Genomic DNA, 12,371 nt, shown 5'->3' with positions numbered 1-12,371 from the left:
ATAAAATATCTGCAAACTAAATAATGTCAAAATTAATTATAAAATTAATTTGGGATATACCTATTCAGATTTAAATAATTAGATCAGTCCTTATTTGGTTTCACTTAACCAGTTTCCAATATTTGTATAAGTAATCAGAAGTATTTACCTACCAAAAATAATCTCGACTGGCATATTTATACCTAGTCACAAATCAAAACTGGCGCAACGTTGCTTTTTTGCGATGGTCCGAGACCACAGAAAAGAAAAAAAAATATTTCTGAGTTCTCTGTCCAGCCAATTCAGCCAGCATTGATGGCAGCTAGCATTGATATTATATTACTAGGTAGGTACCTGCACGACTGACAGATGCTTTCCAAATAAACCCTGCAGTGTGCCTGCCTACATTTATTATTATTACCTACGTTTTGTGAATGCCAGAAAAAATAAATTATCAACACATTCGACGTACTGTTTTGAGTCCGGTCTATTCTATTCAGATGTTAGGTATATTTTCTTATGATGAGAATAAATTATTATTGTCAATGTTTTGGGTATATTTAATTATTTTCAAATCACCAAACCGGCTGTCATCTTCGGATTGTTCTAATAATGTATTGATAATATTTATATTTTTACTTAGGTACCTAACCTAATCATTATTTTCTAAAAATGTGTTGTAAAATAGTCTATGACGCCATTTTTATGGAGATCGTGTGTATGGTCTAATGATTCCATACCTAATTAATTATCTTCATTACTATGAGAATGTCAATAATTCACAGATTGTTATCACATATAAATATCATTACACAATATTATTATATGTATATATTTTTTTAATATTACTATAAAATAAAAATTCTAATACAATCCAATCCATTCCAATTAAACTCACATAAGTAATTATTATAAGGTACTACCAGGTCGATGGTCCACGTATATTTTTATAATAATCTGACAAAATATAAAAAAGTCCGATTGAAATAAAATGCAAAAAATATATATACCATTGTTTAAATAATAACTGTAATTATATCACTTGTTTTTAGATTTTTTATTAATATATAATTACAGTGACATCTAGATAAGATGCCTCGAAGATTCATTCAAATTGGATTGTAATTGGAATTAGATTCTGATATAATTTTGACCTATATGCTTTGTAATTCGGGGAATAGATGGCTCTATAAAAACGAAACTTTTGATGACATCCCCCTTAATAAACTAAATTTTAATAATATATATGACCATAAAATATATGTAATAATAGGGTGCGGTCCGATTCAACAAATTCACATTTTATTACATTTTTTACAATTGTAAGTTTATCTTTGATTAAATATTTTTCTTTTTAATGTTTTCAGATACATATTTATTAATTAATACAGTTGAAATTGTAAATTATCAAAAAAAAATCTCAAATTGCAAGCTTCGTATTTTTCCGCTAGGTGCCTCTTTAAAAAAGGCTCAGTAAAGGCTTCACCTTAAGCGCCGGTCTATAGTGTCGTTGTCACAATTTCAGTAAATCTGTGCAACCGTAGGACAAAGCGCCCCTGTCATACTGTTGCAGTAGTATAAGTACACACACCGATTTTTTTAAAATTTTTGCTTTACAAGCAAGTAAATGAAATGTTCTATTAATTTTAATAAAAATGTGTCTATAATAATAATTGACCCCATATCCGGAAAATGAGCGTTTCGTTCAGTTGGTTGTTGTGGAGATACCAGTTATCGAAAATATGTAATTCTGATGAATAAAGTAGGTAGTTTGAGTAATTGAGAACACGGCTTATTAAACAAAAAATCTTTATTGGATAAACCACCATGTTTATAATAAAATATACGGTAACAAATTTAACGCTATTTTTCTGTAAAACATAAAATAATCGTACATCTCTGATTTTAATGGTAACATCATTTACCCTAAGTTTTTAAGTGAGTCAGTTGAAATGATCATCAAATCTTCATCAGGAGGTCCATTTCCAACATTTATTGGGATAAATTCCAATAAGTATATTTTTTAACCAATCAGCACTTTGTTGGCTTCACAAAAGGCAAACAAGACAAAATATCTTCCATTTACTTTGCATCCCGTTGAATTTTTTTTCCCATTTCCCAAAACTCGGAAAATAAATTATTTTGTTCAACGGCTGAAAAAACTGTATTGCACAACTTCTGACAGCACTTACCCATTTACATCAAAGTATATTTTCTTGATAATCTTTCCTTTAAAAGTTTTATAATTTATAATAATTAGTTTCATCAATGATACGCCTTTTTTAGAACAAATAGATTCAGATTTTATACTCGAAGAGTAAAAAAAATATTTATCGCAATAACAAATGGAAATGCCGTGAACGTCCATAAGCACGACTTGTGTGTACAGTGCCGCAAACTTATCTGAAGAATTGATGGGGGAACCACAGTCGAAAACTACCATCATTGAAAACTACCCAATCAAGACTCACAACTGGACAGAATCTGACATTGGAATGGCGCATTCAATATGGCGTCCATATGGATTCTAGTAGTTCAATTTTTGACCATTATTCAGATAAGCTGTTGGTTGTACTGTTTGTCGGGTACTGCATATATTATGGTATACGGATAAACAGTGTGCAACGCGTGGATAGTTGGTAGGTCTTTTGGAAAAACATTGTTTATCACACGAACCTGATAAAGGCAACTATACAATCATGGAGAATCTTAAATATGGAAAAACATGCTCAGGCGACGGACGATAGATAGGAAGCAAATCTTAACCCAGGGAGCTCCAGATGGAACTGTTGTGAGGAAGTGAAATTGCTTGCTGCATAATAATAGGATTTTATATCGATTTCCACTTTTTAAAGAATGCGGGGGAATTCAGATTACCTATCAGAAATGCTTCTAAAAAAATGCTGAAATTTAAAATTATTAGACTTTTATTAGATTTTTAAATATGAAATATGTTGACTCTATGCTATCAAGTATTAAGCCATGATGTGAATACTGAAATCGGTGTTAACAGTCATATTATATTTATTAATTTAATCATATTATATATATATTTTTAATGGTATAAAAATAGATAAAAGTACTGTTGTAAGCTACTACAGTACCTGCTGAGTACATGAATACGTAACTGTGGTTATCTGTTTCATAGATGTCACTAGCGTACATTATATTTTATCATCTTGCAAATTTACGACTTTTTTATAATTAAATCAAATCAATTTTATTAATTTTCTAAATGTAATTTTTGATAATTCTAGTTGCAATGATTATTGCAGATAATATAAAAAATTATAACCAGTAATTAATATAATAATATTATATCGATTCTCATAGGGGGTACGACGTTATACCGGACGCCAACCGCGGTGGTTAGTATTGATAGATACACCTTGACCACGAAATAATAGTGCTGAAATAATCTCCAATAAATTTATTAACTGTTCAAAACAAAGCAATAGCAATACTATAATAAATCAGCACATTAATTATTAATTCTATATCCGTCTTGAATTAAATAAAATATAAGTACCTACATGATTTCATATCATATTATAATTATTATTATATTAAACTCGGGAAGATTGTATTGTATGTACATTGCTTCAGATAAGATACTGCAGCTTACAATCACCAGCTATATACCTACCTGCATTATTATATTATGTCCTGTGAATATAGGCAGGCCATGCACTGCTCAGGGGCGGCAAATGAAAGAACGAATTATTATAAAAACACCAGATTTTGTGGAAATAGGCATTTTTGCCTGAAACGCTGACATGTTGTACCTACTATAAATGTCAGTTTATGATTATTATTTTGATTTGATTGAAAGTTCACCTAATGAATTTTCTTTAAAAAATGAAGGGGCGACATTCTAAGTCTGCCTAAGGCAGCAGTTGGCCTGGGGACATCACTGTTTATATTAAAATTATATTGAGTACACGAACATACAATTTGAATTGAAAAATAAAATATTTAAAAAGAATATAGGTATATACCTTCTAAAGAAGTGTTATAAGAAAGAAAGTTAAAATCGTTTATTTCAGAAAAGTTATTTATAACGATGGTTTTATAACATAAACATTACGACGACTGTAAAGTAATATCTAGTTACAACAAATGTGTTGTAACTAATAACAACAAAATTTATTACGATAGGTTTCTACTAACATATACGAATATCTCAAATTAACAAAGCTCTAAATGACAAAAAGTGGAACGGCTTTTAGGGATTTTTTTATATATCTGTTTTTATCTTTTGTTTGTATCTTTTTTTTCAATTATAAACTCAAACAATGCAGCCGGGTGGCAAATAATGTATTTCGCGTAAAAATACACGCTGAGCTATTTCATTTGATTTAACTATGGCATTTTTGTGGCACATTGAACTTTTTAAAATGTATTGGCGATGGTCTAGAAAAAAATAGGTACCTACCTACATCCAACTTTAAAAATCAGGTGCCTAATGATATGTTCGAAAATCTTTACTCCCATATGCCTTATGCCTTATCGGAAATCATTGCAACAGCTTGTTAAAATTATTTAAAGTTGAAAGTGTTTTATCTGAATTATCAGATATTATGTACTACCTACATAATTATTATGATTTTATTTAATTTTTCAAAATTAGTGTTTATAGATGTCGCTCATATGCAACTTCCTATTGTCAGTGTTTGTGCGCTGATGTCAACGTTTCCCAGGCGCATCTGATCAGATCAGAGCAGCATAGCGTATGTACATGCCGTCCTCTTCCACGTCGCGAAATACAAGATATTGGGTCTCACTGTAGAGGTGTAGAAGTACGAGCGGCGTGAGTTTTGGTTCTGTAGAGTTTGCCTTTGCTCTGCAATCGTGCGATCGCCGAAGAGCGAGCGAGTGTGTTCGTAATCCAAAATGGCTTCTTGTTGTGTTCTTAGTTCGAGAATTTAGTGGCAGATAATAATTTTGTGTTTTAGGCTGTGAGTTTGTTCATTAGGATGGCCGAATTAACGCTAGATTTAAATAAACTGCCGGAGGAGGTGCGGGAGAAATTAGCAGAATTGGAACTCGAATTATCAGAAGGTATGTTTGTAGTGTCTTTTTGTAAAAATACTGGATACTAACTCTAAATAAATCAATAAACCCCATGGCTCGTCTAAAGTTTTAAGGAATTGAATTAATTAAAAACACGCCGTCGTGTCCCGAAAAGTAAATGTTTAATATGTTTTTTATTTATCAATTCACATGAATTCTTGACTGCAACTTGAAACATCTTGTGGTTTTCGATTTACTCGCAAATAATCAGGAGCGGATTTACCATTTTCGCCCAGATTTATATGAATATAATTTTACTAATTCGTCCACATAGGTACCACATTTACTTATATCTAATTCATACGGGCTTTAAGCTAGATATATTCTTTACTAGTTTAAAAAAAATCTTGCTTGATCATAGCACGAGATCTCAAATTAGTACATACTATATTATTATCATTTAAGTAAGTACATACTTTACAGAAATGAGAATTACATCAAATTTAAAAGAGATCATAATATTATAATAATATATCACTATTTAATATTTAGTATATTTTATCAGACGCTATAATTATTGCAGAAGTAGTGTGTATAATATTATGTGCATGCTCTTTATCTCTTAACAATAAAGTGTAATAGGCAGTGGCGCACCCAGGGGGTGGGCCAGGGGGCCCTGGCACCCCCCAAAATAAAAATTATCAGAATGTAATTCACCAGCACATTTATAGAAAAATTTCTTAGATTTTAATTTCTAACACAAAAATTTTGAAAATGTCGGGGTTTTTTAGAAACCCAATCCCTAATGGAACTGTCAAAAAATTCTCGGTGTCCACTCGAATTCCGGACTGGTGTACACCGAGTACAATAGACAAAAGACCGATAAACGAGAAATTAGGCTGTATTGTGTTGAAGAGGTTTGTGTATAAGTTAAATGCAATAATACTTTTTTTTGTCCATTGTCAATTAATATTTTGGAACCTCAATATTAAAAAATCGACAATAAAAATTCGGCGAAAAGAACGACTAAAACCACCACAGTCGGCGGTCGTGTAAATCAAAAGAACATTTTTTTTCGGTGGAATTTGGCATACATATTGTAGCTCTTGAGTCTAGATCAGTGCTTCTCAAACTTTTTCATACCACGGGCCCCCGAAATTAGAAAATAAAAATTCAAGGCTCACCTCCCCAAATTATTTTTGTCTTTAGTGACCAACAGTCAATGGCGCACCCAGGGGGGGGGGGGCAAGGGGCCCTGGCACCCCCATTTTAAAACATTTTAAACTTTTACCAAACTTTAACAAACCCCCGTTTTAAACATTGAAATTGAAAGCCAATAAACTATACCTTTGGGCTTAGACAAATAAAAATTTCTTAGATTTTAATTTCTAACACAAAATTTCGAAATACTAATGTCGGGTTTTTTTAGAAACCCAATCCCTAATGGAACTGTCAAAAAATTCTCCGTGTCCACCCGAATTCCGGAGTGGTGTAGGTCATAGCTTGGGAGGGCTGACAGGGCTCTAGCCTGGGGCCTGGGTTATTGGGGGCCCGGCGTGTCGGGTTGACCAGATAAGTGAGATAAACACACATCATAAATTAACTTCAATAGTAAAAAAAGTCGCCTGCTATTATTCTTCATGGCCATGACCATTTTCAATTACTTATATATAATTGTGCAATATATTTTTTGATTATTATGTGTCGATACTCGACAGCTTCATTATTAAAGTAGATATATTAAAAATCGCCAATAATTCACCGTATAAGTACCCTTAATTTGAACTAAAACACAATTTGGAAAACGTTAATTTAGTGTTTCACACTGCCTTTAATCTTAGCGGTAGGTAGGGGGGCCGCCAAATATCCTAGCCTGAGGGCCCGTTTCAGGATGTGGGGACCATGGTGTAGGTACACCGAGTGCAATAGACAAAAGACCGATAAACGAGAAATTAGGCTGTGAAGAAGAAAAAGAGCCTATGGGACTAATTTACATTCTCCTCCTTGGGCCCTCCCCAATATTATATCCTGGGTGCGCCACTGGTAATAGGTACATACCTATATGCATTATTATTTTTGTGTATGCACCTACAGAAAGGTAGGAAGGATCATACTTGCTTTCAGATTAAAAATATTAACTATGTAATAAAAAATAATATTCATGTCTTCTTATCTTGTAATAATTAAACATAATATCTTATCAGTCTTATCACTATCATACCAAAATAATCGCACACTTAAAATCGATCGCTTTGCGTAGGTACCTTTATGTTTTATACTATTTATACATTTATGTGCATTCAATATAAAATAATAATATGAACCATTGACGTTCATTCGATACAAAACAATATGTAATAGGTAATATTAGTGATTGGGTATAATTAGTACATAGGTACCTACCTACCTATTCGGTATCGTGATAATTACCCAGTATTTTTTCAATATAATTAATGTATATTTTGACTATTTAGAAACATTCATTCTATCTGTCTAGCCATAACGTTTGATTTACACTTTAATAAATGCATGCATATACTGTATGACTACGCTTACATTCTTATAGTTACACAGTACCTATGTAGGTATCTACTATATACTTAGTTTATAATACAATTAATATTGTCCTATTACTAAGCCATGATTCATTAAAATTTATCATGTTTCACGTGAGATTATATGCAAAAAAACAGATTACTATTTTCCACCAAATCTGTTATTTATTAGAGAAGATTACATTATACATTATTATTATACCTACAAATGAACAAAATATTAATTGTTACAATGTGTTTATTTATTCAGAACGGGTTTTTATAATACACACAGAATCACCAAATAAAATAATACTTGCAACAAGCACGTTATTAATTAAGCCAGAATATTATATTATTGTTTTTGTCCATTATTGTTGCGAAGTCTTGTGGGGTTAACTATCGTACAGTTTAGGTATTCATATCTAAATCACACAATAAGGTAGTTATTTCCTATGTTGGTGATATCATCAGTTGTCACTTGTCACAATGTAACGTTAGCACCCTGTCCATATTAAGTATTGAAACGACATACTATGAGATTCCACATTATTACAATTAATAGGTACAGCCATGGCCCCCACATCCTGAAGCGGACCCCCAGGCTAGGATGTTTGGCGGGCCCCCCAGACTAGGATGTGTGGCGGGCCCCCTTACCTATCGCAGTGTGACGCGCTATAGTAGCGTTTTCCATGGTGTACGCGGTAAAATTAAGGTGTAATTTTAGCGATTTATTTTTATTTTTAATATCTACATCCATTTGAATTATAGAGTTGTCGAGTATCGGCACATAGTTAAAAATTGCATCGTACATTCAAATATTTTAATTATTATTAATTGTTGAACTAAAATAGCGGGCGAAATTGTCGTCATGCCGGACCCTTCCTGAGCCCGGGCTCCCAGACTAGAGCCCTGTCAGCCCCCCTTGTGGCGGCCATGGGTACAGCGTTTTACTTTCTTCTTCTTTTGCCATTTTTCAGTATGTAGGTACCTACATCATTTCTATCCTAGTCCAGGCAAATCAGAACACAATACCACGAGGTTGCGTAGGCACCGAGAGAATCTCTTTCTACCTACATAATATAATAATTTGCTGTTATACATTTCCCTGCACTACATGCTCGATCAAATCACATTTCATTCCAAAAAATATAAGTGAAGTAAACAGTTTTTTGTGTTGGTTGGTAGCGATAAAGGCCAACTATACTGGCAGATTCTCACGCCGATCGCCTCCAATCGTGAAATATCGCTTTGGATCGTTTCGTGAAGTCGTGCCCAAAATAAATTAATTCATATTTTTCGGCCATGACTTACTCAACGATCTGTGACAGTTAGGTCGACGATAACCGAGAACGTACGGTAATCGTCGACCCAACTGTCACCGATCGTCGATCGTAGCCTTTTTTAGATCTAATTGGGTCTGCGAGTCTTCAGTGTAATTTGACCTTAAATTATCTTCGTTCAATTAGTCAATAAAATGGAATTTTCAATGGAATTACTGAAAATATCTACGTCTCTTGGGAGTGCATTGACCATCCGCAAAGCCCTCGCTATTGGTGCCTGATAAGCCTGACACGAGGAAACAGTTTTCATCCAAAAGAGGACTCATGTATGGCCACCACGCATGTAATTCCTGGGTGCATATAAATTCAAATTCACTAGAATATCAGGATTGGAAACTATAGCACGTGGGAGCAGGGAAGAGCCGTATGTCGATACAGCCCAAGGCCTGAACAAAAACGATGCATGAGTGCGAGTGAGAAAGTATTCGGCACCCTTACAATCTCTGCGACACGCGCTAGAATAAGATAAAAGGTCTACATATCTGTGAGCTAGTTTCCAAAAGTATCGCCTGCAAATCGAGGCGAAACGCTTCACATAGCGTCGATAACTTGCGAGCTCGAGTAGCTAAAATTGATATTTTTTGTGTTAAACATAAAGTCACTGGTAAATATTTTTAGTTAATTAAGTAGAAAAGATGGTTCTGTGTGTTGTCTTAAAATGTGGTAGCCGTACTGATAAGCAAGAAGATGGTATTACGTTTCATAGGTAAGTTGATACATGTTCGTGATAATTTATTTGTATTTTATTATATATTTTAATATCAGCGACCTAGTGTTTCTTTAAAATAACTTAAATTATGGATATCTTTACCTAATGGTTGCATTTTGACCGCTTAAAAATACTATATAACGTAAAAAATAGAAAATTATATTTTAATTCTGAGCGTCTAGTGCGAGCACTAGCGTAATGGTCTATGGTCTCGAACATTTGTAGACGAATGCGTTCGCTCGCCCACAAACCAAACGCAAGGCACGCGGCTTCATTTAGCAATGCAACGGGTGGCGTCTAGATGTATCTATAGTCTAAGATACAGCCACATTTTGAAAGAACAAGGTCTTTGTCCATTCCTTTTAGATCTGATACTGATATAATATGTATTCCTCCAACGGGTATCCTATTTTTTATTTAGATCTCATTATTTCACGTCTTTGGTCTTCCCAAGAGCGGAAATCTAAGTATTTTATTTCACATGATTCATTATCCTTGTCAGGTTGTCCTCAATCCTGTAAACTAGTGTAAACATTCAACCTATCAAGTTATATAGGTACAAATATTATCCAAAATTATATAGTATTATATTTAGTAACTGATAGACATTGCCTGCTGGAGTTCTGTATTATTACGGAAATAATAATTACTACCTATACTAGTATAATGCCTACTTTGTTTCTCGTTGTCTCAATAAAATAACACTAATAACGTCCTATACTTAACTAAAATGTTTTGAATAAGAAAGACTACGAAAGTATAGGATATCAGTAAACCTTATTTATTGAATTTTAATTAAGTACTTACTACTTATTAATTAAACAAATAATAAATTAATTAGGTAATAACTCGATTAAACGAGCCGGTTCATACTATCTATCAAAACTATTTAGGGACAAACATTTTAAACGTTTTTCTTTTGTATTCCGCAGTGGTGGAAAAAAGTATCCAAATGCCCTAAAACAAGCTCTTACCATATAAACGGCAAAGTTGGATTGATTATTTAATTTTGATCTGGTATAATTTCAAAAGCCCGCGGTGGCCGCGCAGCTTACGTTGGACTATAACGCAGTGGGTCCCAGGTTCGAATCCTGGGTCTGGCAAGTACACGTATTGTTTTTCAATTTGTGTGTGTCAGGGTATGGACTTAATAGGCTGAGAAGTGGAGACATCCATTTCTCGTAAAAAATAAAATCTGTCAATACAAACCTCTACTCTGTGGAGGCCCATATGTTCCTGTTGGGATCGGACATGGTCGAAAGAAGAATAGTTTGAAAAGAGTTTGTGCAGTAGGCAGCTACTGGAACTAGGTAGTGTATGTACATAATAATATGAAGACATCCCATATAAGAATATACTAATGATATTTATACTATACTATACTATATCAGATCAGATTATTGGCTGTTGACTCTTGGTCCAAAGCATAAGCAAGCTTATCATAGTATGTACCTACAGATTATTTTTGTGTTCGCTTGTATATAATATACCTACTACGTACATTTTACAAAGGTGCGTATATATTATTTAGAAGTCCCATGCATTATATTACAGGTCTTATTATGTATATATAACATAATAATTATATGTACGTCATTGTAATCTTCAAATAATAATAACAATTGGGGTGTTGGGGATCCAAGGGGTACGAGTGATCACTATATTTAAAATAAGATACGAGATGAGGTACCTACGAAATATTCTCATCACATCCACATTTATACTTCGTGTAATATGTACCTACGTTCAATGACATTAATACCTTCTAAGCAACCACCTCAGATATATATATATATACCCACTAGAAAAAATGTATTTTTTCAATATTTTAGTTATAACGTTTACTTGAACTTGCTAACAATGTTTAATAAATCATTTATTTTATTCAATGAATAATTCACAAGATTTTGAGAATGTAACATGCCATAAATTTTCATTCCATTTAAATTGTCGTAATTAGATAGGAGGCTCGTAGCATAATTGGTTAATATACAGATTGGCGCGACACCAATGGTTATACGGGTTCAAATCCCGTCGAGTTTCCTATTTTTTCAAATATGTTTTATTTCTAGTTGGTATAATATATCTGAGGTGGTTTCAAGTTATGTATGTTCAATGATGTCAGTTAATTTAACTGTTAAAATGGCGCTGCGTTTCTTTTCGATAATTTCATTGCCTACGTTGCATAAAAGTTATAAACATACGTTAAAATTTTATTGCTGTCATATTCGATAGAATTGAGATATGATATAGATCAGATGCGAGAAGGTTTTCTCTACGTTCTGCTGAAAATAGTTAAGCCGCAAAAAAAATATTCTTGAAATAAAAATACTATTTACAATTTTACATACATTTTTAATATCATGTTGTTGCTAAAGTACCATTATCTCAGCTCGACATTATTGTGGACTGGTTACATTCTGCATAACTACGTTCAATTATTTTCGAAAGTCTACACAAACTGTTTAGCATTGTATATAAATAACAGGCAAATAGGTACTCTTCAAGAATACGCATTAGGTTTAATGTAAATATATAATGTAAGTACATATGTTGATTATTAAGCTTTGTGCGTCACATATAATATTATCGCGCTAACCTCATCAGGCGGTGGTGGAAGCCACGCTGCGAACGTCTGATTTGGTCGATTTACAATGCTTAAGACCACTGTAACAAGAGAATGTTTCATCTGATCGGAGCAATTTGTGCGTAAAGAACCAAAATAAGAACAATCATTTATATCCAAAAAATGGCTGTAGGTATGAGAAAAAAACAATAATTGGCGGTGTTAGT

At 33.2% G+C, this 12,371-nt stretch overlaps 2 protein-coding genes across 6 annotated transcripts in view; both read left to right on the top strand.

Annotated features, from left to right (window-relative positions):
• Ptp61F (Protein tyrosine phosphatase 61F) overlaps nt 1-12,371 on the top strand; it is a 231,520-nt gene that overhangs the window by 16,276 nt on the left and 202,873 nt on the right. The gene's annotated exons all lie outside the window — the stretch shown is intronic.
• DIP2 (disco-interacting protein 2) overlaps nt 4,692-12,371 on the top strand; it is a 218,131-nt gene continuing 210,451 nt past the window's right edge. For 2 of the 5 annotated variants that reach the window (XM_085941305.1, XM_085941323.1), the window contains exon 1: nt 4,765-5,040. In XM_085941305.1, coding sequence (XP_085797431.1) covers nt 4,956-5,040 — 85 coding nt within the window. In that variant the 5' untranslated portion in view covers nt 4,765-4,955. Of the gene's footprint in view, nt 5,041-12,371 lie in introns of all 5 variants that reach the window. The other 3 variants (XM_085941312.1, XM_085941318.1, XM_085941309.1) reach the window with 3 other exon arrangements.

This window comes from Rhyacophila brunnea, unplaced genomic scaffold, assembly GCF_057557595.1.
Source record: "Rhyacophila brunnea isolate RB1 unplaced genomic scaffold, BYU_Rbru_1.0 scaffold_1, whole genome shotgun sequence".
Classification (NCBI taxonomy): domain Eukaryota; kingdom Metazoa; phylum Arthropoda; class Insecta; order Trichoptera; family Rhyacophilidae; genus Rhyacophila; species Rhyacophila brunnea.
The sequence above is the reverse complement of the archived record's forward strand: the minus strand, read 5'-3'. Positions and strand labels throughout refer to the sequence as shown.